General features: G+C 39.7%; 1 protein-coding gene across 2 annotated transcripts in view; it reads right to left on the minus strand.

Moving 5' to 3' along the window:
* ITPR2 (inositol 1,4,5-trisphosphate receptor type 2) overlaps positions 1-27172 on the minus strand; it is a 584772-nt gene that overhangs the window by 242205 nt on the left and 315395 nt on the right. For both annotated transcript variants that reach the window (XM_005902445.3, XM_070371231.1), the window contains 2 exons: positions 24114-24256; positions 17202-17310 (listed from right to left, as the gene is read on the minus strand). In XM_005902445.3, coding sequence (XP_005902507.2) covers positions 17202-17310; positions 24114-24256 — 252 coding nt within the window. The remainder of the gene's footprint in view (positions 1-17201; positions 17311-24113; positions 24257-27172) is intronic.

Genomic DNA, 27172 nt, shown 5'->3' on the forward strand with positions numbered 1-27172 from the left:
CTAAATGTCCATTGACAGATAAACAAATACAGAAGATGTGGTATAAGTCTATGATGGAATACTACTCAGCCTTTAAAAAGGATGAAATAATGCCATCTGCAGAAACGTGGATGGACTCAGAGAAAGTGAAGTAAGTCAGAAAGAGAAAGACAAATACCATATGATATCACTTATATGTGGAATCTAAAATATGATACAAACGAACTTATCTACTAAACAGAAACAAACTCATAGACATAGAGAATAGGCTTATGGTTGCCAAGGGGGAGGGGCGGTGGGGAGGTGTGAATTGGAGCTTGAGATTAGTAGATACAAACTGTTAAATACAGAAAAGATGAACAACAAGGTCCTACTGTATAACACAGGGAACTATATTGAGTATCCTGTGATAGACCATAATGGAAAAGAATATATATATATATGAAAAGAATATATATGTATCATATATACATATGACACATACATATGAATCACTTTGTATATAGCACAACATAACATTGTAAATAACTATACTTTAATCAAATTTTTACATTGTTTTATTGATTGAATAACACAGAATCAACTTAAAGTGGACTGAATTAATGATCTCCAGAGTTAACAGTACAACATGTCATGAATATCATGCATAATAAAAATGAGCCTAAAAAGCTATGTGGAACATGTACACTGCTTTCCATATACTAACAGAGCACAGAAGAGACCACCCAAGTCCAGGAAAAGTGTACTGACAATCAACAGATAAGACTCTGGGCTGAAACGTGTGCTCACTGTATCTTCCATCACAGCCTTGTCAATGATCTTCTCATGCAAAGGTGTGAACAGAAATTAAAACTATTAGTGAACATCTTGAACAGGCTATTCAAAGTCCAGTTCAAGAATGCGATCTGGTTCTCAAGTTCATAGTTTCAGACAAAGAGAGTGTAGTTATCAACCTTGGGACTCAGCCAAACACAGGGGCGGGAAGGTGGGTGGATCTGAGCTTCAAAGTCTCCCTGAGGGGTGTTCAAGGGCTGATGTGAAAGATAACTTTTCACAAAAGTAGAGCAGAAGCATTATTTCAATGGTCATACATTTAGTTAAGTACAGGAAAAGAAGGGAGAATTCAAATGTAAGAAAAAGCATATATGCTACTAAATTAGAAATTTTAGCCCTTGATTCGAATATAGGAATTTTTCTTGAGAAAAATCTTTTTTTCATTATATTGTAACAATTATTTAAAGATGGTGCATATAAAGAAGAATCCAAAAAGAACAACTCAGATGTCAGTCAAGATTTCAAAGATTAATATTTACAAAAACAATTGGCAAACAACAGCGTGTGATCCAAGAGCAAAAAATGTTGCAGCAGATGTCTTGTCAAAAGGCTACAGATGACGAGATGTAGCATACTCTCGTCCATATGTTTTCTCAGTCTGAGAAAAGAGATCCTCAGCCGTTTTTCAGTTCTGGAGAACACACAGTGCCTGTGTACACAGTGAAGTAGATGTTTTTCTGTCAGGGAACTTAGAGCCAGGAATTCCGGTTTCATTTGGAAAAACGTGGCATACACGTTCAGTGGAACGTTAATACAAAATCAGGCAAAAAACTTAAATAATCTAAATTACTCAATCTGTCAAGAAACAAATTGCAGAAGAAACTAGAATGGCCTTCTGGTTGTTTTGGTTTTCCTGGACATTCTTCTCCCTAACCTTTTGGCAACAATATTTCAATTCTCTCCTGGGGAACCACCCTCCCATCTTCCATGTTAGTGGCCCGCCTTCAACAGCTGCTCAGCAGTTGGGCTTATGACCGTGAAATAATAAGCAGACAAAGAGACCAAGCTGGGCAACTGGGAAATTGGAGGGGTCAGTGGTTTTGATTAAGTCAAAGGACAGTCATAACGGCTGCAGTTAAATAAACGAGCTAAACGCGAAAGAGGACAGGGCAGCCAGCGAGACGTCTGAATTTGCTATCATGGGGAAGAAGCAGTTCCTGGTGATGAAAATGTCCAAAATATTGCTAAAGAAGTGGGTGATGGACGTGGACAGGAGAATGTCAGTGCAGATGCAGGGCTCAAAGGCCTCAGAGGCCGAAGTGCTGAATATGCTGCCCATGTGGACTGGTCACCCCAATTGTTAGGGGAAACACACTGTCTGAAGCTGCCCACCCTGACCAGGCACTAGAGTAACCACGTGTGTGAGTTATTTTATGACAGGAGGTCCTAGTAAGTAACACAGAGCTAACAAGCCACCACCAATCAGAAGAGTTCCAGAAAAGTCGAAAGGAGACGTCATGCATCCTACCAAACTCCCAGAATCCTCGCTGGAATCCATCTTGGCTGAGCAATGTCAATGGACCCTGATCCAGGGTCCTCCACCAGGAAGGACCCTGAATCAGAATGACTGGCCAGAGACAACTGGGAAACTAATCCCATCACCATAAAACCCGAGACTGCAAGTCACATGGCAGAGCAGTTCACCTGGGTTCCCTTACCCTCTTGCTCTCTTCCAGGGCACCAATAACGTCTCTTCCATTGTCAGCACATGTGTCTCCTCGGACAATTCATTTTCTAGTGTTAGATAAGAGGCCACTTTCGGGCCCAAGAAGGGGTGTCCCTTCCTGCAACACAATGATAGCAGGTCTGGGGCTAGAGACATGGAATGAGAGCTAGGTTCCAAAATATTGGAGAGATGAAAGGCAGGGAAGGTGGGGGGCCGTGGTACTGGAATGCTGACAAAGCCAGGGTGATTGAGTCGGAGGATCTGAACCTCAAAGAGCTATAGATTTTAAAAGATGGCAGAAGAATCAGTCTAGAAATAATCAAGAGAAATAGCAAGACCACAGAGCCTCTTCACATACTGGGTATGAGAGAAAAGCTCTAATCCACAGAGCTGCTGAGAAAGAGAGGTGGCCTCAGGGAAAGAGACTCTTGATTAAAGCAAGAAGGTGGGGGACTCCCCTGGTAGCCCAGTGGTTAGGATTCTGGGCTCCCAATGCAGGGTGCCTGGAGTCAATCCCTGGTCAAGAAACAAGATACTGCGTGCTGCCGCAAAGACCCAGTGCAGTCAAGTAAGTAAAATGAAAAATAAATAAACAAAGCAAGAAGGTGGGAGATGGATTGGGAATTTGGGGTTATCAGATGAAAACTATTATATATAGGATGGATAAACAACAAGGTCCTACTGTGTTGCACAGGGAGCTATATTCACTATCCTGGGACAAACCATGATGGAAAAGTATATGAAAAAAATGTATGTATAACTTTATCACTGTGCCATACAGAAGAAATTAACATGACATTGTAAATCAACTAAACTTCCATAATAAAGAAATAAATGAACAAATAAATCAATAAAAAATTTTTTTAAAAGGAGATGGAGGGAACACTTATATGAGAAGATAAGGACACATGAGCATCTGCTGAGAGGGACAGAAGAGAGGAAGAGCCTGGGCCCGAGGAGGAGAGGAATAGCAGGTTCAGGGCAAGGAGACAGGCAATACCATGGAGACAGCAGTGGGAACAGGACTGGGAGAATGGCTTAGTGTTTACACTTTGTGCCCTGAATGGCAAAAGCATGTGGAACTGATATCAAAGATCTCTTTCAAGAGAGTGGGCAATCGGCCAATAGCCAGAAGTCATATCTAACTCTGCCAAGGGGACAGGGAATCTCAGCTGACTCTACATATGGTAAATGAATAAATAAGTGCATGCTCCATCGTTGAAGATGGTGGGAAGCCTAAAGAAAGCATGCTTCTCAAAGGTATGCTCAAGTATGAGATTACTTCTGTTTACCACATACCTGCTGATATGTATATCTCTGGTTACTATATGAATGTACTCTGGCATTTTGTGAGAAGAGGAAACAGACTCAATTCCTCGGACGGGAATTTACAAGAACATCAATATTATTCCTTGTATCTGATATTAACTATAAGCATTCGACTTTAACTGTCACGTGCCCTCATACAGATTTTTTTTTTGTGCCACCAACTCATTAAACCAAACTGCCAGGTTGAGTTCATTAACACATCACGTCTGTTTTCCCCATTTCATGACTATAGAACTAGTATAGTCTGTAATTTGAGTTTTAATTAAAAACTCAGCCAAAGGCTACGAACAACTGAGAAAAGATAAACCTGACATCACACTGAGCAATCTGCAAATATTCTAAATGTTGTATGCTGCTCTGTTTTAAGTAACCAAGACGTATCCAAAAATGCTTAAGATTTTCAAGCACCAGATGGAATGCACAGAAACGGAGCCTACCCTGAAGAAATCAGCAAATGGTAGCTGTTCAGAATCATTAAACACGAGAAGAAATATCTTAAGGTAGTTTGTGTTACTTGAAACAAGAAAACAGTTTTCCTCCGACAGCCATGAGTGACATTCTTAGGGCTTTGTAAGTTGATGCCAGACTAGAATGAAAGGCAGTCTCCCACAATGATTGCAAACCTGGGCTCTGGAGCCAGAAGACCTGAGTTTTCATCCTGGCTCCACCATTTTTTCACTTGTGACCTTGGGCAAGCTCTGCAACCTTTCTGGGCTATAGTTTCCTCAGTGTGTTGTTACGAGGGTTAAGTGAATTAACGTTGTGGGGCATTTATACAAGCACCTGACTTTCATTATACAGTAAACACCATAGAGGGCTTCCCTGGCAACTGAGTGATAAAAATCCCACCTGCCAATGCAGGAGATGGGGGTTTGATCACTGGATTGGGAAGATGCCCAGAGAAGGAAATGGCAATCTGTTCCAGTACTCTTGCCTGGGAAATTCCATGGACAGAGGACCCTGGAAGGCTACTACTGTCCATGGGGTCACAAAAGAGTAGAACATGATTAGTGACTAAACAACAACAAAAACAACAGACATCACAGAAGTGATTTATGTTACTATCATTTAGAGCATGTACCTAAAAAAGAATGAAAATACATTTTCCCTTTTTATTTTTTTTAAGATTGCTTCAACTCCTCAGGTTTCTAGAGGCAGTGAAAGAACTGAAAGCCTGAAAGAGGGTTTCAAAAGGCAAAATCACATTTAAATGGCCATTTATTTTCTCCATCATTATCTGATTTCTTACCATGTGGAGAAGCATCACATACAGAGTAGAATCAGAACTCCTTGATTCCCTAGCTCTGTCACTGACAAATCTATGATTGTGACCAGATCATTTCCCCACCGGGGCCTCAGTCTTATCTATAACAATGGAAATTAAAAAATATTTGCCTACCTCAGGGAGTTACTGTGAGGCTCCAAATGCCCACAGACACATTGTTATTTTGCAAATAGTTTCTCTAGAGATGCACAATCAATGATAGTTAAATAACAGCAACAGCGATAATGTGGTTTTAGTGTCTCATATACTAAGTCAGATATTTCCTCTGTGAGCACCTGTCCGCAGATGAAAGCATCAGACAGAAAAAGTAAAATGTCTCAGTTCCAATCTGCTTCAACCTTTACATCCCGCTTTCTCGTTACTGTGGTAATAGCAGGACAGTTTCAAACACCAATTTTGTCCCATGGCAGGAGATCCTGATGCTGCTTGAGAGCAATTGGTTAGTGAGCCGAAAAGCTAGTTACAGGCTTCCCTGTAACTGTACAGGTGGCTCAGTGGTAAAGAATCCACCCTCCAATGCAGGAGACACAGGTTTGATCCCTGGGTTGGGAAGATGCCCTGGAGAAGGAAGTAGCAACCAACTCCAGTATTCTTGCCTGGGAAATCCCATGGACAGAGATGCCCTATGGGCTACAGTTCAGGGGGTCACAAAACAGTCAGACACAACTTAGCAACTAAACAACAACCGCAGCTAGTAACACTAGTTAACCTGACAAATGCAGTGATCAGTTCAGCTGACTGGGTCGCGGCCTCTCTCCAGAGCCTGAATTGCTCTCAGGTTCTAGGTTCTACAGTGGGCTCTTCCCACTTCTTGTGTGGCCTGAGGTCCCTACTTGTTCTCAAATTCCTTCTCAAGGGAAGGGGGCTCTTCCTGAGAGCAAAGCCCAGGGACTGGATCCTTCCTCCCACCTGCCTGCCTTCAGATCTGGTCATCCTTCTTCTGCCGCAGTTTCCCTGAGCTGAGCACCCACGCTACCATGTCAGCGGATCCCCCACTTCTTCCCCTTCCAAGGCAGACCACAAGTAAACACCACACGGCACATCAGACAAAGCCTTTGCTACAAGATAATCTGCTTCACCAGCCCTCAAGAATGTATGGAGATCTCCTTGCAGCTGGCCCAACTCTGCAGCTGTGTCAGGTACCAAGAAACCTTCCTGGGTGACAAAGAGATGCAAATTAGAATGTGAACTGATATTTCTAGAACCCACTTCTTGGATATGACTAGCGAAGGGCAATGTGTTGTACAAGCAGACAGTCACTAACATTTATATCTACTGTGTATAAATGTCAGTTCACAAACACTGAGCAATGATTGTGCGCCACTGGGAAGACTTCAGGGAATAAGATCACCCATCTCTGTACTCAATAGCAGCACAATGCTTATGACATGCGGAGTGGGACTGGGGATAAATACAGAACTAGACCCTTAGAGACTCTCTGAAAGGTCTTCAGGGCATTTCTTCTTCACAACTATCAGACCTGTCCTCAAGGAGTTCCTAATTTATTTAAAAGTAACAACACACATCCTTCAAATGGCAAGATAATAAAAGGTCTACACTGAAGAACCTGCCTACCAGCACAGGAGACATAGGAGATGCAGATTCAATCCCTGGGTCGGGAAGATCCCCTGGATAAGGACATAGCAACCCACTTCAGAATTCTTGCCTGGAGAATCCCATGCAGACAGGAGCCTGGTGGGCTATAGTCCATAGGGTCACAAAGAGGCAGACACAACTGAAATGATTTAGGAAGGATGTAACAAGACCAAGATGATTTTATAAGTAATTAAATGATTATAAACTAGAATAATATGGAGTTAAAAGAAACTAATCATGGTGTGCATCCTGAAAAAGAGTTTAGGTTAGATGTAATTGGAAATAATTAACAATAATTTAGTAATACATTAATTTTAGCTTTTTCTTTTGTTCTTTTTTTTTTTAAACTTTTTATGTAACCCATGTTTATTTTTTAATCACAATATCATTTTTCACATACAACCATTAACTACAAATAATTGGCTAATTTTTGAGTATTGATAATATTTTCAACATGATCTTTCAGTCACTGATCTCTCAAGAATCAAACTGATAAGTCATTTCAGTTGTGTCTGACTCTGTGCGACCCCACAGATGGCAGCCCACTGGGCTCCCCCATCCCTGGGATTCTCCAGACAAGAACACTGGAGTGGGTTGCCATTTCCTTCTCCAATGCATGAAAGTGAAAAGTGAAAGTGAAGTTGCTCAGTCGTGTCTGACCCTCAGCAACCCCATGGACTGCAGCCTTCCAGGCTTTTCCGTCCATGGGATTTTCCAGGCAAGAGTACTGGAGTGGGTTGCCATTGCCTTCTCTGACAGAATCAGAGCTTAACTCAAAAGTCATTGAGGCAGTGGTGTTATTGTCAGATTTTTAAGTGGGAGAGTAAAGTCAAGATGTATTTCAGAACTTTATAATTTTTGTAATAAGGGTACAGTGATGAATAAATCTGATAAACATATCATTTTGATGGCTTAAAACAAGTGGCCAAGCCAGCCCAGCAACTGACGAGTAAATTTCTAAAAGTAACTGCTTCCTTTGTGCCCACCTTAATGCTAAACATCTTTCTGCCCCTATAAAAATATAAAACAAAAACTCCAAAGGGTAAGAGTATACTAATTATATTTCTAAAACAGATCTCTTACAGTAAGGAGACATCAACATATTTTCACATTCCAACCATTTAGTTACCTAGTGAAAACACAATACACACACCCTCACAATACAGGAATGGCGGTACAAAAGGTTTATAACATCATTTACTGTTCAGTTCAGTTCAGTTGCTCAGTTGTGTTCGACTCTTTGTGACCCCATGAATTGCAGCACACCAGGCCTCCCTGTCCATCACCAACTCCCGGAGTTGACTCAAACTCACGTCCATCGAGTCAGTAATGCCATCCAGCCATCTCATCCTCTGTTGTCCCCTTCTCCTCCTGCCCCCAATCCCTCCCAGCATGAGAGTCTTTTCCAATGAGTCAACTCTTCGCATGAGGTGGCCAAAGTATTGGAGTTTCAGCTTTAGCACTGTATCTAGCTTTAAAAAATATTAGAATATAGGGGGAAAACTTCACTCACCTCTAAAATGTATGTTTTTAAAGTTCTATAAAATACATCTGATGCTAAAACTGCAATTTATTTTTCCTTAGCAAAACAATTCTTAAGTTACAGTGCACTTTATGTAACAATTCTACATAATTTGTTTATCTGCCTCCTAAAAGTGAAATAAGCATATGCATAAGAAGGTGAATAATTCTGCAGACTCTTACAATAAGAGGAGTTTGATACAATTTATAAATTTGCAACAATGTAATTACTGCTGGGACTGACAAGTCTGCTATTTGATGTAGGAGTGAAGTTCCTCGGTATTTTTCTGACATTCTTTTTGCTGCTTTTCAAAATCAGAAACAAAAGATTAATTACAATGATTCTTTTTCCTGAAGAAAAAAATAAAACCTAGTTAACTCCATAAATTTCTGAGTTAAAGGTATCTTTGGAAGGTATCTTAAAAATAACTCAAAGCATCCTTTCTTAAAGATCTTTATTCCATATCAATCCAGATACCAACTTTCAAACCAAGAAGCTCTGTCTGTCATCATTGTACAGTGTGTAAATATCACCTGTCCCACCTGGGCATTCATAAAGATCACAGCTCGCAATTAGATGCTATGTTGTTTGCTGAATGCCACATTTCCACAAGAGGCTATCTACCATGTCATCTTAATAAGCATTGCTTGGGACTTTTATATATAATATTCAGGCTACTAGCAACTCAGACATGATCACAAGGTGGGACTTGGGAAGCTCTGGTATTGATCTGTAGGTCTGTAAAAAATACTCTTAAAAATCTGCACAGCTCTTGCATCACATTGTTCCCAAACAGCTCAATCTAAAATCTTCAAGCGCTTCTTCAGCAGCTCACTGAATCCATGCCTTATGCTTTCCAGCACACATGCATACAGATTTTTATCAAGAACAAAACTAAAAAGCTTTTCATTTTATTTAGGTGAATATCTGAGAAAACAGAAGAGCTGTGATTGTAAATTGTATCATCTGTTCAGTTCTAACATCTTGTTAAGACCTCAGAAGCCAAAATGTTTGGGTGGAGTACAAGCTCTCTTCACCTACTTACACTATATACGTTGGTTTCCACATCAGTAAGAGAGGTGTGATACTACCGATGACAAAGTAAGTGAAAGTCTTAGTTGCTCAGTCATGTCCAACTCTTTGTGACCCAATGGACTGTAGCCCACCAGGCTCCTCTCTCCACAGAGTTCTCCAGGCAAGAATACTGGAATGAGCTGCCATGCCCTTCTCCAGGGGATCTTCCCAACCCAGGGATCAAACCTGGGTCTCCCACATTGCAGGCAGATCCTTACCTAACTGAGCCACCAGGGAAGTCCGATGACAAAGAGTTAAAGATTAAATAAGATAATACATACGAAGGGTCAGGAATAATATCTGATTTTTTAATAAGGTTTCCCTAGTGGCTCAGATGATAAGGAGTCTGCCTGCAAGGCAGGAGACCTGGGTTCGATCCCTGGGTTGGGAAGATCCCCTGGAGAAGGGAATGGCTACCACTCCAGTATTCTTGCCTGGAGAATTCTATGGACAGAGGAACCTGGGGGTATAGTCCATGGGTTCACTATTCTTTATTTATTAAAGAGAGATAAAATACTTAATACTATGGATGACAAAGAGTTAAAGATTAAATGAGATAATACATACAAAGGATCAGGAACAGTATCTGATTTTTAGTGAGCTCCCAAATAAATGCTAGCAATCATCACTTATAAAAACAAGCATCTAAAACTCCACCAGAGTAGAAGTGGTTTCTAGATCCCTTTGCAAAAATATTCCAAGAATATATAGCATTTCAAACCTGAAAATTTGAAGAATATTGAACTTGACTAAACATCTTTGTTGTCCTGTAGATTTTATGTATTGTCAGTATAACTTACAAGTGGATATGAATATACTCACAGAGGAAATTATGATTGGCATTCTAAATAGGTCAATTTCTTTGACTACAATGTAAGGAAAGAGACTGTAAATTACCAGATCCACAGGCTATCAGGGGATATTTTCAGGGCTCCTTATCTCTTCCAATTCTACAGGACAGAAGCTACGAATTTTATACATTTAGGATCAGATCTTATAAACATCTTTACTATTTATTGTTTATATATTTCTCCCTTTTATGAGAGAAATAATTTCTAATGCTCTATAAATCTTAATGAAAATATATACTGAAGAGCATAAGATGAAGAAAACCAACCAAAAAAAAAAAAAACGTCCTTCAAGCCAAATCGATCCTCTGAACACAGTTCTTACTATTTCCTGCTCGGCATCTCAACCATCCACCTCCATCCAACCCGAACAGCTCTATCTCCTGACCACCTCAGGTAAACCTTACTCAGACCTGGACCTAAAACACCCTGAAGTACACAAAACTCAGGTGCGGTGCTAAATTAAGCTTTGCTGTTCCAAAGCACACACATCCTAACAGGTACTTCTATTTTGTGGTGGAGTTGCAGAAATAAAAGGGTTTCTCTGGTGGCTCAGATGGTAAAGAATCTGCCTGTAATGAAAGAGACCCCAGTTTGATCCCTGGATTGGGAACATCCCCTAGAGAAGAAAATGGCAGCCCACTCCAGTATTCCTGCCTGGACAATTCCACAGACAGAGGAGCCTGGTGGGACACAGTCCACGGGTCGCAAGGAGCTAAACATGACTCAGTGACTAACACTTCCACTTCCACAGGAATAAGAGTAGAAGAACATGGCACTGAGGGTGGAGAATATTAGAAATCACACTGCCCTCAAGACATTTTAAAAAACATTCCTTCTCTTTTCTTTCCCTACACACATTTTCCAACATACATATTTTTTAAAGTGCAAATAAACATGCCTGCTGTTGTTACCTAAAAGGATCCTTTCAAATGGAACCCATCACAAAGGAACACTGAGCTTTCAGGGTACTTATATATATCCTTTGTAACTTTTTGCTTTTCTACCAGAATGGTCTAAACAAATAAAACTTTATAAAATTTTTATAAAACTCAGCTAACTCCCTACTTCAGGGATTTTAATATACAATTTCCATGTTTTAACCTTCAATAAAAATAAGCATTGTCACTTGTAACAAATGGTACACAGATGATCAGTGGGTTTCAGAGAGGCTTGCCTAATAGAAAATTAAATTTTCATTTACTTGTATTATTCTATTTGAAATCTTCAGGATATTACCACCCACATCTCTCTCAGCCTTTGGCACAAAGGAACATAAAGCAAGGAAAAATATTACATAAAATTCATTTAGGAACTATGATCAAAGGATTATAAATTGAATACATTTTTAAAATCAACTAAATACCAGAAAAATATAGTTACATGAATTTTTCCTTAATATTTCATACAGAGAGGGCTAATAAAATCAGAAAACTATGGTCTCGAAGTCGAAAATTGCTTTAAGGACATCTGTTTCAACCATGAAGCAAATCTACTTCACTGCTCTATTTTTAAATTTTCACCTCTATGCACACACACAGACACACACACTTCTAGTACCAGAGATGAAAAAAACAAAAATGAAAATGGAGATTTTTTTTACGGTATTAAATTTAAATCAATGAAGTCTCAAATGTAACATTATGATGTTACTGTTGTTTAGTTGTTAAGTTATTTCTGACTCTTTTGCAACTCCACAGACTAGAGCCCACCAGGCTCCTCTGTCCATGGGATTTCCCAGGTAAGAATACTAGATGGAGTGGGTTGCCATTCCTTCTCCAGGGGATCTTCCCAACCCAGGGATCGAACTTGGCAGATGGGTTCTTTACTACTGAGCCACCAGGAATGTGGAGCAACATTAAGATAGCTAGTGTGAAAAACCCTGGTGTGAGTTTTCTGTTTGATTTAATTCTGAGAGATCTCTTGGGAATGCTTCAATATACAGACAGTAGACATCCAGCTGATTGTCAGGCAGCCAGGTACTAGGTAAACCATGTGACAATGCAATTCAGTTCTCTGAGTCTCTCCACGTTACAAACCTGGAGGTACTGCTTCCTGTTCTATATCCTTCCTAGACCTGCTGAAAGGTAGCAAAATATTTTACAGTACTTTGAAAACAGAAAAATGCTATAAATTCAAAGCAATTTTTGTCATATTCATTCACATTTAAACTGTCCTACATTTTAATCAGCCACAGGTAAGCTCTCCAGTAAAAAGATCATTGTGATGGATTGGGTAACGGCCCTCCCAAAGATGTCTATGCCCTAGCAACAAAAACCTGGGACTGTCACCTTACTTGGTAAAGGAATTTTGCAGGTGTGATTAAGGATCTTGGGATGGGAAGATTACACAGGATTATCTAGCTGATTCCAATGTAATCACAGTGTCCTTGTAAGAGGAAGGCAGGAGGGCAAGAATAAGAGTGGGGGGTATAACAATGGAGTCTTTCTCTGTGTATATGTCTGTGTGTGTGGGTGTGTGTGTGTATGTGAGAGAGAGAGAGAAAGAGAGAGAAAGAGACAAATAAGGCCAGGGGTGGGGAGGGAGGGTGTTGAAGACACGACAGCTGCTGGCTTTGAAGACAGAAGGAGAAGCCATGAGCCAAGGAATGCAGGAGGCCCCTAGAAGCTAAAAAAGGCAAATAAAATGAATTGTCTCCTGGAGCCTCCAAAAAGAATTCAATTGACATTTTGATTTTAAACTTCAACCTTAAAACTGTAAGATAATAAACATGTGGGTTGTAAACTAATGAGCCACTTGATAAGGATGAAAGAGGAGAGTGAAAAGCTGGCTTAAAACTCAACATTCAAAAAAACAAAGATCATGGCATCCGGTCCCATCACTTCATGGCAAATAGAAGGGGAAAAAGTAGAAACAATGACAGATTTTATTTTCTTGGGCTACAAACCACTGCAGACAGTGACTGCAGCCATGAAATTAAAAGATGTTTGCTCCTTGGAAAAAAGCTATGACAAACCTAGACAGTATATAAAAAGCAGAGACATCACCTTGCCAACAAAAAAGTCCGTCTAGTCTGGAGAATCCCAGGGATGGGGGAGCCTAGTGGGCTGCCGTCTATGGGGTCACACAGAGTCGGACAGCAGCAGCAGGAGCATGGCTTTTCTAGTAGTCATGTATGGATGTGAGAGTTGGACCATAAACAAGATTGAGCACCGAAGAATTGATGCTTTCGAACTGTGGTGATTGAGAAGACTCTTGAGAGTCCCTTGGACAGCAAAAAAATCAAACCAGCCAATCCTAAAGGAACTCAACCCTGAATATTAATCAGAAGGACTGATGCTGAAGCTCCAAAACTTCAGCCATGTGATGTGAAGAGCTGACTCACTGGAAAAGACCCTGATACTGGGAAAGACTGAGGGAAAGAGGAGAAGGGGACAACAGAAGATGAGATGGTTGGGTGGAATCACTGACTCAGTGAACATGAATTTGAGAAAATTCCAGGAGATAGTGATGGACAGGGAAGCCTAGCGTGCTGCAGTTCATGGGGTTGCAGAGTCGGACATGACTTTGACTGAACAGCAATAACAAGTCGGAAACTAACATAGTAACGAAAACACAACCACCTGTTATCCCAGGACAGATAATCAGGATTTTTTCCTGAAAATACATAGTAAGTTGTAAAATAATGGATTTGACCAGCTTCTGAATCTGTTACCCAAGGCCATTTCATCCAGACTGGTGGGCTCTTTAGGTCCCCTCCACTGGCACAGAAAAGGGACCACCAGCCACATAACACGGGCCAACTGACAACATGCAGAGATTGTCCATTGCTGTCTCTTTCCCAGCAGAGGTATTTGAATCACTCTGGATCTAATATGCTTTCTAAAAATTTCACATAGGGAGAAAAGTCTTCTCCTTCCACTAGGAGAAACGCTTCTCACTCTACAACATTATAATTCAAATATTGACTAAGATCTAGAATTCTTTCAGCTACAGTTTTCTTATTCCATCTTTAATAGACACAAATTAAGAAATGATATTTATGTAAGTCTCTTTTAGGTTTTTCTTTCTAAGTTAATGACTACATTTCCATATTCCTTAATGTTTAATTCTACATTTCTAAACTTTTATCTATTTTGGATATTGCATTCTACTATATTCTATCTGCTTATGACTTAAAATCCAGCCCCCCCAAACATGTTGGACAAAATATACTAATCTTTCTTAATAGTGATATACATCATTTGTAAAAGTTGTCTGTGATCTGATAAATAAGTTTAGGCAGAGAGGAAGGAGCTCTGGTTTTGGCTGGTTCTGGTTCTGGCCCTGCTGTGTGACCTTGGGTAAATCACACTACCCCTCTGGGTCTCAGTGACATCATCTATAAACCAGCTTGGACTAAATACCCAGATACAATATCTTAAAAAGAGAGGCACCATGGAAGCAACCTAGATGTCCATTAACAGATGAATGGATAAAGCAGTTGTGGTACACATACATAATGGAATATTACTCAGCCATAAAAAGGAAAGCACCTCAGTCAGTTCTAATGAGGTGGATGAACCTAGAACCTATTATACAGAGTGAAGTCAATCAGAAAGAGAAAGATAAATATATTCTAATGCATATATACAGAATCTAGAAAAATGGCACTGAAGACTTTATTTACAGGGCAACAGTGGAGAAACAGACATAGAAAATAGACTTACGGACATGGGGAGAGGGGAAATGTATGGGAAGAGTAACATGGAAACTTACATTACCATATGTAAAATAGAGAGCCAATGGGAATTTGCTATGTGGCTCAGGAAACTCAAACAGGGGCTCCGTATCAACCTAGAGGGGTGAGGTGGTGAGGGAGATGGGAGGGAGTTTCAAAAAGGAGGGGATACATGTGTATCTATGGCTGATTCATGTTGAGGTTTGACAGAAAACAACAAAGTTCTTTAAAGCAATTATCCTTCAATAAAAAATAAATTAATTAAAAAAAGAGAGAGAGGTACATAGTATTTTGTTAATTCTATTGAGAAAGTATCACTTTTGGAAAAAACAGTTGATAAGTATTCCTCATTAGCTCCTTCACAAAGATAACACTGGGGGTATTGAGGCTTATTTGTATTTTAACAATCCCAATTCCAGATTGGGAAGGCTCAGTGCTGAAAAAGCCTGCGGGACACTGCAGGCACCCTGAGAAGGACAGGTTTTTGGAGGCTAATGGATGAGGAAGGGTAGCGGGGTAGGCAGAGGCGGTCCTGTAATACCCAGTGTGCAGAGCCCCTGAAGGTTCCTGAAAGGCTCTTGTGATCTCCGCAGACACTGACAGGACCCCAGAAGCATGTGAAATGCACTCCGTGGTGGCCCTGAGTAAGCTGTGCCATTGGTCTCCATCTCCCCAGTGCCCAGACACTAGGGCCACCACTTAATAGTTGCTCACAGTGTGTGTGAACTGCCTGAGTGAATGAGCCTAAAGAGCCTCAGCTGACCCCTTCCCTGAGGACCGTGTCCTGGGGGCGCCGTTCACATCATACTTGATGGGAATAGTGTCCCTGGAGCTCTGAAAACAGCAGCCCTGCCTCCCTTCAAGGAGGTCTCAGGGAACTGGGCACTGGTATTTTCTAGACAAGAGAAGATGAAAGCCTGAGCTAGTTAGTGATGGCCCTAGGAGTGTTAAGGAGACCCAGACAGCAGCATGAATTATTGTACAGTGGTTTGGGAGATGTGCTGAAATTCTCCTGACTAGTCACAGTAAAATCTTGCCTGACTTCTTTCCTAGTTTCCTTTATAGTAATTCAATAATCATCTATTATATAAAATTGAAAGGCTTATCACATATCTTCTGTTAAGCACAAATAACTGTTATCATAAACTTCACTCATCTGTAAAAAATTCATATGACCTCATTTTTTCCACTTTAGGATCTGATACTTCAGCCAATATCAATCTATAGCAATAGTTTGAAGTACCAAAGGAGAAAGAAACACAAAGTCCCAAGGAATTCTATGTATTGTTTTTAAGAACATATCATATAGTCAAAGTTATAAGCATATTTCTTGAGTCCTATGCTACAGCAACATTTATTAAAACTGTATTGACCACCTGTATTTTATTAATGTTTCCCAAATATAGTTTAAAGGATGATGAGAACTAATGCAATGCAAAAGTCATTTTGATTACTGAAGCAAACAACTGACTCAAATGCTGTATTTTGAAGCTATCCCCCCTTCTATTAATATCCAAGATTCCACTGCAATTCTTTTCTACCAAAATATGTTAAGAAAAAATCTACCACTACGATCTTTTTGGAATTAGATAGCATATACATAAACAAAAATAAAATCTTTCCTTAAACATACCAGATAATTAATATTTACAGAAACACAACAAAAAATTATTAAGGAGCATGTTATAAATTATGTTTGATACCTAACATAAAAGTAAACAGTAAAGGTAGCTAGCTAAAAAAACCTACATTAGATTTATATTTTATATTTAAGTGTATCTATCACCTTGGGTATTAAACATGCTGCCAGCTATCTCTTAATGAGCATCTGAGCTGTCATTTTTAATAACAGACTGACAATTATTATCTATAAGTTGATATTCCCTGAAAATCATCTGTGCAATATTTAGTATAGTTAAGAATAGAAACTTACAGTTCCATTTATTTAAAAAAGTATTATTTTATAATACTGGGTATAATATTATAGAAAATGACATGAACATATATGTACAATGAAAAATCAACATATTCCAAAATGCACAGAGCATTTAAATTCACAGCAGAACTTGGTACAAAATCTTAATAATGCTTAAGAAAGATCATTTGGTCCATTGACACTGTATGAGAAAAAATACATATTCATGACAAAATATAATAATAACAAATAAACCAAACACTTGGGCCATTCTAATCTTAGTTACTTCTCAAATCAAAAGTAAACATTAAGAGATGAATAACATAAAAACTCAAATTATCTAATTCATCTAAGTACACACACTATTAATATGTAATACAAATAATCATATAATAGCCTATTGTAACTTATTCATTATAGTATTCTAGAAATTCTATTTTATTTTCAAATAGCAAGAAAAAAATTTAAATACCTCTTCCACAAAGCTGTCTTTCTTCTCTAGCATTTCTCGTAAAGTCTGAAGAATTTTAATGCACAATTTTTCTTCTTTTTCCATCAGTTTCTTTGTATGATTAATCAACCTTAAAACAAAACATTAAGCCTTAATAGGACAGTAATTTCTCTTTAAGTTAATATAATAGCATCATATACCAGAGGGAAAAAATAATCACACCATTATTTTAGAGTATAAAGCAACTAGATACATGTCATCAAAGTTTTAAAATTACATTTCAGCTTATAAACTTTGTATTATAAAACTTTTGCTTTATAGTCAGTATACCCCAGTGCTTCTCAAGTTTATTCAGGTAACATACTTTTAGTGGGACACAATACTCTAAAAAGACCAATGAAATGCTGATTATCTTCAAGTCTATCGTGTGAACTAAAACAAGTTTATTAGGAAAGAAATACGAATATCTGCAGTATAGTACACTTTATTATATTATACCATACTATATTATTTTCCATGTAGTATATCACAGTAACTATATAATTGCAGCATACAACACTGGAGCCTTAGCACTAATGGGATGCTTCCAGTTTCCGCTAATAATAACTGCTATTTTTCACTGCTAGGGCTTGGTAGAAATTGGCAGTTTTAGTGATTAGAAGCAAAAAAAAAAAAAGTAAATTCAAGATAGCCTATCCATTTACTATTTTTGCTATAATTTGGGCAAAGATTCTAATTAATTGGTGACCTCTGCAGTGGAGTTCTGTCAAGAGAAATATTTGAGGTCACAGTTATATAACATCTCCAAGAACTCAGAATCAAATAAGATGCTGAGAATCATAATTTACAGCTTAGCATACACAACTCATGTTGTTAAAAAGCTGGTTCTCAAAACAACCCCATGAGATATGTCCTCCTAGAAGAAAACAAAACCATGTAGAATATAATGGAATGATCTGATTTCAGTGACATAACGGGAATCCTATGGGACAGAGCCCCGAGGAAAAGTGAGCTTTCACTAGATAGCAGCTAGTCAGTGCTTATCAAGTGTCAGCATGAAGCATGAGCACTTTCCATGAATTTTCTCCACTTATCCTCACAGCAAGCCAAAGTCATATGTGAGGTTCTGTTAACAGGCTAATTTTGCTAATGAGAAAACAGAGACCCAAAGAGGTAAAGCAACTTTCCTCCGGTTACACAAGTGTTAAGTTGTGGGATCTGGAAATAGACCAGGTCTATCTGACTTCCAGTACTCATGTATGGATGTGAGAGCTAGACTATAAAGAAAGCTGAGCACCAAAGAATTGATGCTTTTGAACTGTGGTGTTGGAGAAGACTTTTGAGAGTCCCTTGGAATGCAAGGAGATCAAACCAGTCCATCCTAAAGGAAATCAGTCCTGAATATTCATTGGGAAGACTGATGCTAAAGCTGAAACACCAATACTTTGGCCACCATGCAAAGAACTGACTCATTGGAAAAGACCCTGATGCTCGGAAAGATTGAAGGCAGGAGGAGAAGGGGACAATAGAGGATGAGATGGTTGGATGGCATCACTGACTCGATGGACATGAGTTTGTGCAAGCTCCAGAGCTGGTGATGGACAGGGAAGCCTGGCTTGCTGCAGTCCATGGGTTCGCAAAGAGTTGGACATGACTGAGTGACTGAACTGAACTGAACTGAACCTGACTTCAGAGTCAAAATTCTGAAGCACCACTCTGTGGAGACAGGACATCCCTCCACTGATGAAGGGAGTCCTAGGTTATACACAGCTGTGTCTTACAAGAAGTTAGAGCAGAGAGAAAGGCAAAAGTCATAAACTGGACTAAGAAGCCATTACATTTTGTTGGGGAGCTGCCTAGGGCTGACCAGAGAAGGTTTCAGAAACAATGTAACATTTAACTATGAAGATTTCACCTGGCAGGAAACAGTGGAGAGAAGTGATTTCAAAGGGAATGGAAAAAAGGGCAGAGGCAGAAAAGCTGATGTCATGTCCAGGAAATAAGTATACTCTAGCTGCCAGCTGACAGTTAAAGACATGGAAAAGGAGACTGTAAAAAGTGCAGTCTGAAAAGAAAGAACTGGGAATATTATGCTAAAGAGTCTGGAATTTATAGAAAATAGAGAACCACTGTGTTAAAGGAGCTGTATGATCGTCCCTACCTGTTAAAAAGATGGCAGTGGGAACAAGGGCATGGAAGCGTGAGAACAAGTAAGAGATGAACAGGGCACAAGATGGGGAAAGGGCATAAGAAGCAATACAGAAATAAAATAGCCAAGACCTGGCAAACAATGGCATACAGGAAGTGGAAAAACAAAAGGAAGGGAGAGCACAGATGCCTAAAATGTATGAGTTGGGTTAGTAGATAGGCAATGATAGTTTTAAATGACACCTATTTCATGTTGGGAAGGAATAGTGATTTCCTCTTAGACATGTTACATCTGGGCAGGGCACTATATGTTCATGTGGTCAGGCACATTTGTTGGTCGAAAGTTCTCCTGCTGCTGCTGCTGCTGCTGCTAAATCACGTCAGTCGTGTCCGACTCTGTGCGACCCCATAGACGGCAGCCCACTAGGCTCCTCCATCCCTGGGATTCTCCAGGCAAGAACACTGGAGTGGGTTGCCATTTCTTTCTCCAATGCATGAAAGTGAAAAGTGAAAGTGAAGTCGCTCAGTCGTGTCCGACTCTTAGCGACCCCATAGACTGCAGCCTACCAGGCTCCTCTGTCCATGGGATTTTCCAGGCAAGAGTACTGGAGTGGGGTGCCATTGCATTCTGGCAAGAAACAAAAACCTGCCTCTCTGAAAGAGAGTTATTCAGTCTTTTTTTTACAGACTGTACTATCCATAGCTGCTCAGTCATGTCTTACTCTTTATGACCCCAGGGACCGTAGCCCGCCAGGATCCTCCGGACATGGGGATTCTCCAGGCAAGAATACTGGAGTGGGTTGCCATGTCCTCCTCTGGGGGATCTTCCTGACCCAGAGATTGAACCCAGGTATCCTGCATTGTGGGCAAATTCTTTACCATCTGAGCCACCAGGGAAACCCAAGAATACTGGAGTGGGTAGCCTATCTGTTTTCCAGGGGATCTTCCTGACCCAGGAATCGAACCAGGGTCTCCTGCATTGTAGGCGGATTCTTTACCAACTGAGCTACCAGGGAAGCTCATGAAAATCATTTGGTAGACACTGTAAATTTCTTTTGACATTTTTCTCTCTTAGGCTATTTCTATTTTCTTTAATTCTTTAGATAAAATATTTAATTCACTGGCCTGGCGTGCTGCGATTCATGGGGTCGCAAAGAGTCAGACACGACTGAGCGACTGAACTGAACTGAACTGATTTGAAAATATTGGTGGGAATAAATGAACACTTGCTTGGTATTTATACAAAGCATTCATCTATCAAATAATGTTTGGTTGAATTAGATCATTTGGCTTTCAAATTTTTTCTGTATCTAAGTAAAGAGTAAGTTTCACAAAACAATTCACCATACAAATACATGAATGTGAGTGTATTTATACAATGATTGCAAAAAGTTACCTTTATTATATGAGATGCATGCTGATATTTTATATTCTTTCCCAAATTTTTTTACAAATCAATGGTTTCCTCTTCATAAGTCACATCCCATAATTTGGGAAACATTAAGCTTCTCCTTCATAAGGGAGGATTAAGTGTGGATATTAATGAACTACATGCACCCACCATAAAAGCCAATACTCACAATGACCTATTTTCTTCTCCCTCACTGCATGTGACTAATGTGAAATCTGGTCCTTTCCTGGGGGTTAGCCCTGACATTCTCCAGCAGACGCATCTGACTCAACAAGTTCCAATAATTCAATTCATCTGAGGAAGTCAGAAGCCCCACTTAAGACCTACAGCAATTAATGATGTTGGATTCTAATTTTATTATAATAGATATCCTTACAAATAAAACTCTTGGCTCTTCCCAGAATTATGCAAGAAGTAAACAGATATCCCCGAGCCTCAAGCCATGCTACAATCACTCGCATACAACTGCATAAAAATCCTTTCTCTAACCACTAAACTACGTGTGACTTTCTCTTCCTCCATCCAAATGTAGGACCTGTGATACATTCTCAGTATCATGGCATTCTGCTTCTCTCCTTTGAAGTGAAGTGAAGTGAAGTGGCTCAGTCGTGTCCGACTCTTTGCGACCCCGTGGACTATAGCCGACCAGGCTCCTACGTCCATGGGATTCTCCAGGCAAGAATACTGGAGCGGGTTGCCATTTCCTTCTCCAGGGGATCTTCCCAATCCAGGGATCGAACCCAGGTCTCCCGCATTGCAGGCAGACGCTTTAACCTCTGAGCCACCAGGGAAGCCCCTCTCTCCTTTGAATTTACCTAATATTGCAATAGACTTGCTTCATCTTCAGCACAGGTCAATATTTTCTTGACATTTTGAGTTACTTTACATCACCTTCTCACACACCTATATCCTTAAGTTCTAGACCAAAATTTTATTTGAGATCGTTGAAATGTTCTATAACTGTGCTGTCTTAGTTGTTGGCCAGTAGCTACCTAGGGCTACTGAGTATTTAACATGTGGCAAATGTCGACTGAGGGACTAAATATTTTATCTGTGTTGTAATGAATTTAAATGTTCATATTAATAGCCATGTATAGTTATCATATTGACACTAATTCTTGACACTGAATCAGCAAACTCTTCTCTCTAGGGCAAAACAGTAAATAGCTTAGGCTCTGGAGGCCATGCAGACTAGGCCACTAGTCAGTTCTGCTGTAACAGTATGAAAGTAGCCACTGATGACAATACGTAAATGAATGTGTGTGGCTGTGTTTCAATAAAACTTTAGTTGCAAAAATTATCAATGGCCTGTGGGCCAGAATTTGCCAATCACTTGTCTAGACTATCAAGCCTCTGGGATATAGCTGTAGCATCATATGAATATCCTAGAGTTAAAATTCTCACGTTTATTGCCTACTTTTTAACCTATGTTATATGTACGTTGATAGGGAGCCTGGTGGGCTGCCATCTATGGGGTCGCACAGAGTCGGACACGACTAAAGCGACTTAGCAGCAGCAGCAGCATATTCATGGGAGATAAAGTATATTTGACAAAGACCCTATTTTTATACTAGACAACACCTCTACTTTTTTTTTCCAGTGGCTTCCACAGTCAGCAGTTTGCAGACACTCCAGACCCTTCATTTAAAAACGCTTATTAGAAGGCTGGTTAGTGCCCAGACAAGTCCATTCTTCCCAGGCTTCTTGAGATACAGTGATCAAGAGTAAAGAATTCCTAATTCTGGCCATAATGGAGAAACTCCACCTGCTCTTCAACATGACCCCTCTAGTCAGTTCTTCTCACCCCATACCTCATTTTCTCTCCCCAAATCCCAACTTTAACTGGTAAAAGAAAGAAACACACTTCCTGTGTCCCCTCATCAATTTCTGCCTCACTACATTACAGTCAATAGAGGAGGCTTTGAGATCATTTTAGCCATATTCTCAACCATACAGAAGAGGCTGTGACAAATAATGGTCAAGGGGGTTGCAGCTTCTTCTGAACCTTCATCCAGGTTCTCTCCCCAAGGAGACCATGTACCTCTGCCTGGCCATCTTGAGTCAACATGCGGTTACTTGCACAAATCATTCAGTGAAGGGTCCTCAACATTAAGATGCATCTTTCTGGAGCTACCTAAAACTTTCTCTCACAACTGCTTATATTTCCTTGAGAATTTCTCCTTTACCATTAAAATGAAAATATTCTAGGATAACACACCCACTGCAGTAGACCTGACAATACCACAAAAATGCTAAGAGAAATACATACATGAAAGAGCTTTAGATGAGCATCATCAAAGCAGCATGGCTGAGTGCCGGGTCGAGACTTAACAGCTGGTTACTGAAGCACACCTGGGCCACTCTGATACTGGGAGGGATTGGGGGCAAGAGGAGAAGGGAACGACAGAGGATGAGATGGCTGGATGGCATCACTGACTCGATGGACCTGAGTCTGAGTGAACTCTGGGAGTTGGCGATGGACAGGGAGGCCTCACGTGCTGCGATTCATGGGGTCGCAGAGAGTCGGACACGACTGAGCAACTGATCTGATCTGAAGACTTTGAATTCAATTTACTGTGTTTAAAGTCATTTGACATATTTATTCTCTTTGTTGTTATACTACTAACTGTATGCATTTTATTTTCATTTTATTTTAAAGTTATGTAAAATCAAGTCTGTAATGAAAGTATATTGAAAGATCTCAGCTCTTAAACAAAATATATTCAGATAAGTTTAACTTTCATCCTAATCACATCTACCTTCCATCCTCATATGAAGTAATTATCACAGTGGCCTTTATTGTTTAGGCTTCCATCATTGTTTTTTAATGATAGCAGATAAATATATGAATATGTGTTATATATCCTCATTTCTTTCATTAAATAAATAGTAACATACAAAAAAAAATAAGTAAATAAAATGAGGCCCAATCTCTCAGAGCATTTGTACAGATAACATGGGTAAGCATACACAGGACAATAGCCCACATAGTAAGACCTCAATAAACGCTAGTTCCCTTTCCCTCCTCTTTCTCTTAAGGAAAATCAGTGACCTTAAACTGAAATCTTTTAAAAGTTCACACCACAGAGCTATAGAAAGGACTCAGAATCAAGATATTCTTTTATGTGATATTTTTGTGCCCAATGATACACTTCATTTTCAGTAAATGTTAATAAGTATGATAACCTGAAAATCACCAAAAACCAAATTTCCATTGAATCACACTAATGATTTTGGAAGTACACTTGCAGGGATTTTAGACGCTTCGCATGCTCTGTGGACTGTCGTGAGGCACCATCAGCATCAGAAAGCAGGCACGTCAGAGGCAGGCTCAGCGCGGCAGCACCTGCAGCATCTCGGCTGTACCCACTTACTTCGACATGAAAGCGCCACATCTTATTCTCGCATCGCTTCCCTCGGGAAACAGCAGTTCTGGGCTGTACAACACATCAACCAACACTGAGAATTCAGCCTGCATCATCGGGCTGAACTGTTGCTCCAAGGAGGCCACTACATCCTAAGGAATAAAGCACAAGAGAAGACATGTGAAGACCTGACTCAGATTTCATCCTTTAAAAATACGACAAGCTTATGAATACTAACTAGAAATGAGATATGGGACTTTCAGAGAAGAGGTATCCTACTTGCCAAAGCACTGGATGCGTGTGCTTTAAGCAGAGCCTGGCTTTCTGTCTGAACACTTCCTGGATCTCCTTTTTCATTTATATGATAAAGGAGGAGTGGGTAGGTATAGCTTTCTAAGAATATACAGGAAAGATAAAAAGTCAGTAAAGCCACTGCTACAAGTACTGCAGTGTCTGGGACTGTAATACAGATAGTGCAAAAGTGAAAGTGAAAGTCTCTGTCATGTCCAACTCTTTGAGACCCCATGGACTAAACAGTCCATGGAATTTTCCAGGCCAGAATACTGGAATAGGTAGCCATTCCCTTCTCCAGCGGATCTTCCAGACCCAGGAATTGAACCTGGGTCTCCTGCATTGCAGGCGGATTCTTTACCAACTGAGCAACCAGGGAAGCCCACAGACAGTACAGGTATTCATCAAATTGGAGTTAGAGTATGCTCAGGGAACAGCTAAAAAAGACTTCATATGTGTCACTGGTCACCTGAAACTGACCATTTTTTTCCAGTGGGGGAAATTCCCTGATATATTACCTGAAGCAGTATTAGTACTACACAAGGGTTCGATGACATTTAGTAGTATTTCAAATTATACTTTTTGACAGACACTATTGATCATCTACCAGTAGCCTTTCCTTATCCTTTTCCTTGCTAACAGAATCTCCATGTTTTTTCTCAGTCAGGCAATAACACTGTCAGGGAGAGGAGCCCCTGCCCGCCTCCCCTAGGTTCAAGGTTGATTGGTTTAAGCCAGTCTTGGTCATTCCATTTCCCCTGCCAACAACTGGTTAGGAGTGATTCTGTGACACAATCTTGGCCAATAAGACATCAAGTGAAGTCTGCTGAGTGTGAGGGTGTGTATGGAGTTGGGGAGTGGGCAGGGCAGATTCTTTAGAAACTATCTATGGCTTCTAAGATAGCCTCAGAGTGTGAAAATTCAAAATACAAGGCAGACCTCAAAGGACCTTTGAAAACCAGCCTTAAGCTGAAAGTCAACAGACTAATGGTGGTTGAGAACCTGACCAATGAAGCTACTGAATTAAACACCTCAGGAAGAGCCCTAGTTTCAGACTTCTTGCGTGTGAAAAAATATATTTTTTATTATTTAAGCCACTTTTCGCTGTTAATTATAGCTGAAAGCAGTCAAGTGACATGTTTCTTAAATTAAGTATAAGCAATGATAATTTATTGAACATTATTTAATGATGAAAGCCTCCCCTTTTTGTTTTAAAATTAACTAAGATTATTTAATGATGAAAGCCTCCCCTTTTTGTTTTAAAATTAACTAAGAAAACAAACAAAAAAAAAAGCAAACACTCACATAACGCAAAACTTTATTTGCCCATAACTGTAGCTTTATTCTGTTAAGCAGAAAACTAACTGCCAATTGCTTATTGTTACTCTCAGCATATACTTTTAAGTTATTTTCTTCCTGGTAGTCTCTTGATTTCTTATGACTAGATTTCAGGAGTTAACTTTTGTTTAACTCTTTCCTTCCCTTTTAGCAAAAGTGATCATTTCTCCTTCAATTACTAAATAAGTTTTCTGAGAAATTCCTCATAATAGTTGAGAGAGACTACCAGGGAGGAAAAAAAAAATCACATAAACGGAAACTAGATATTATACAAAGGCGGGAAGAGAATATGGTTATCAAATGTGACCACAGTTACCGTAGTTAAGAAAACATCACTAAAACATACCTCTCTTTCAGATTACCTCTCGACTTCATTTCATTCTCTAAACAAACTGTGTCCAGGCATCTATGATGTGAGTCTTTATCTCCTATTTCGATCATGGATCAACTACATAATCTCTTTAATTCATTGTTTCCCCAATGTGAAAACCCAGGATAATGATACTAGCAATTACACAGGCTTGCTGTGAGGATTAAAAGTAAATACATACAGTAGCCTCTACAATGTTTTGTAATAACCCTATAATGGAAAATAATCTGAAAAATGATCACTGATATACACCTGAAGCTAATACAACACTGCAAATTAACTATGCCAAATAGTTGCTTAGTCATGTCCAGTTAGCACTTTGGGACCCCATGGACTGTAGCCCAACAGACACCTCTGTCCATGGAAATCTCCAGGCAAGAATACCGGGGTGGGTTGCCATTCCCTTCTCCAGGGGATCTTCTGGACCCAGGGATGGAAACCAGTTCTCCTGCATTGCAGGCAGATTCTTTACCGTCTGAGCCACCAGGGAAGCTCTCACTATCCCCCAAATTAACTATGCTTCATTTTAAAAATGGCTTAAAAAAACTAAAAAAGAAGAAACAGCCTCTAACATGTACTGGTGTAACATGTAACACTCCTTAATGTTAGTAATCATTGAATACCAGTTAGCTGCAATCACCACCATGTTGCTAAATTCAGTGGTTACTTTTCTGTCCTCATCTTACCTAAGCATTTTACACACTGTTCCTGATTCGTCAAACACCTTCTACTCTTGGTTCTGTAACATCACATTTTTCCTTGCTTTCCATCTGTGTCCTGACTACTCCTTTACCAAATTCCTGGTCCTTTCTCTTCTACATCTACAGTTTCTTGTGAGGAACCTCATGAAATTGCATGGTTTTGACATCATATATATGCTGAAAATTCCCACATTTATACTTCCTGCATTGGTATCTTTCCAAACCACCCAAGACCCATACATCCATCAGTCTGTTTGACACATCCATATAGATACTTACATAGGCATCTCACACTTAAGATTCTCCATACAGAATCTCTTGATTCCAACTCTCCCATCCTTCCTTACCTTAGCAAATGATCTAATCAT

Source organism: Bos mutus, chromosome 5 (assembly GCF_027580195.1).
Source record: "Bos mutus isolate GX-2022 chromosome 5, NWIPB_WYAK_1.1, whole genome shotgun sequence".
Taxonomy (NCBI): Eukaryota; Metazoa; Chordata; class Mammalia; order Artiodactyla; family Bovidae; genus Bos; species Bos mutus.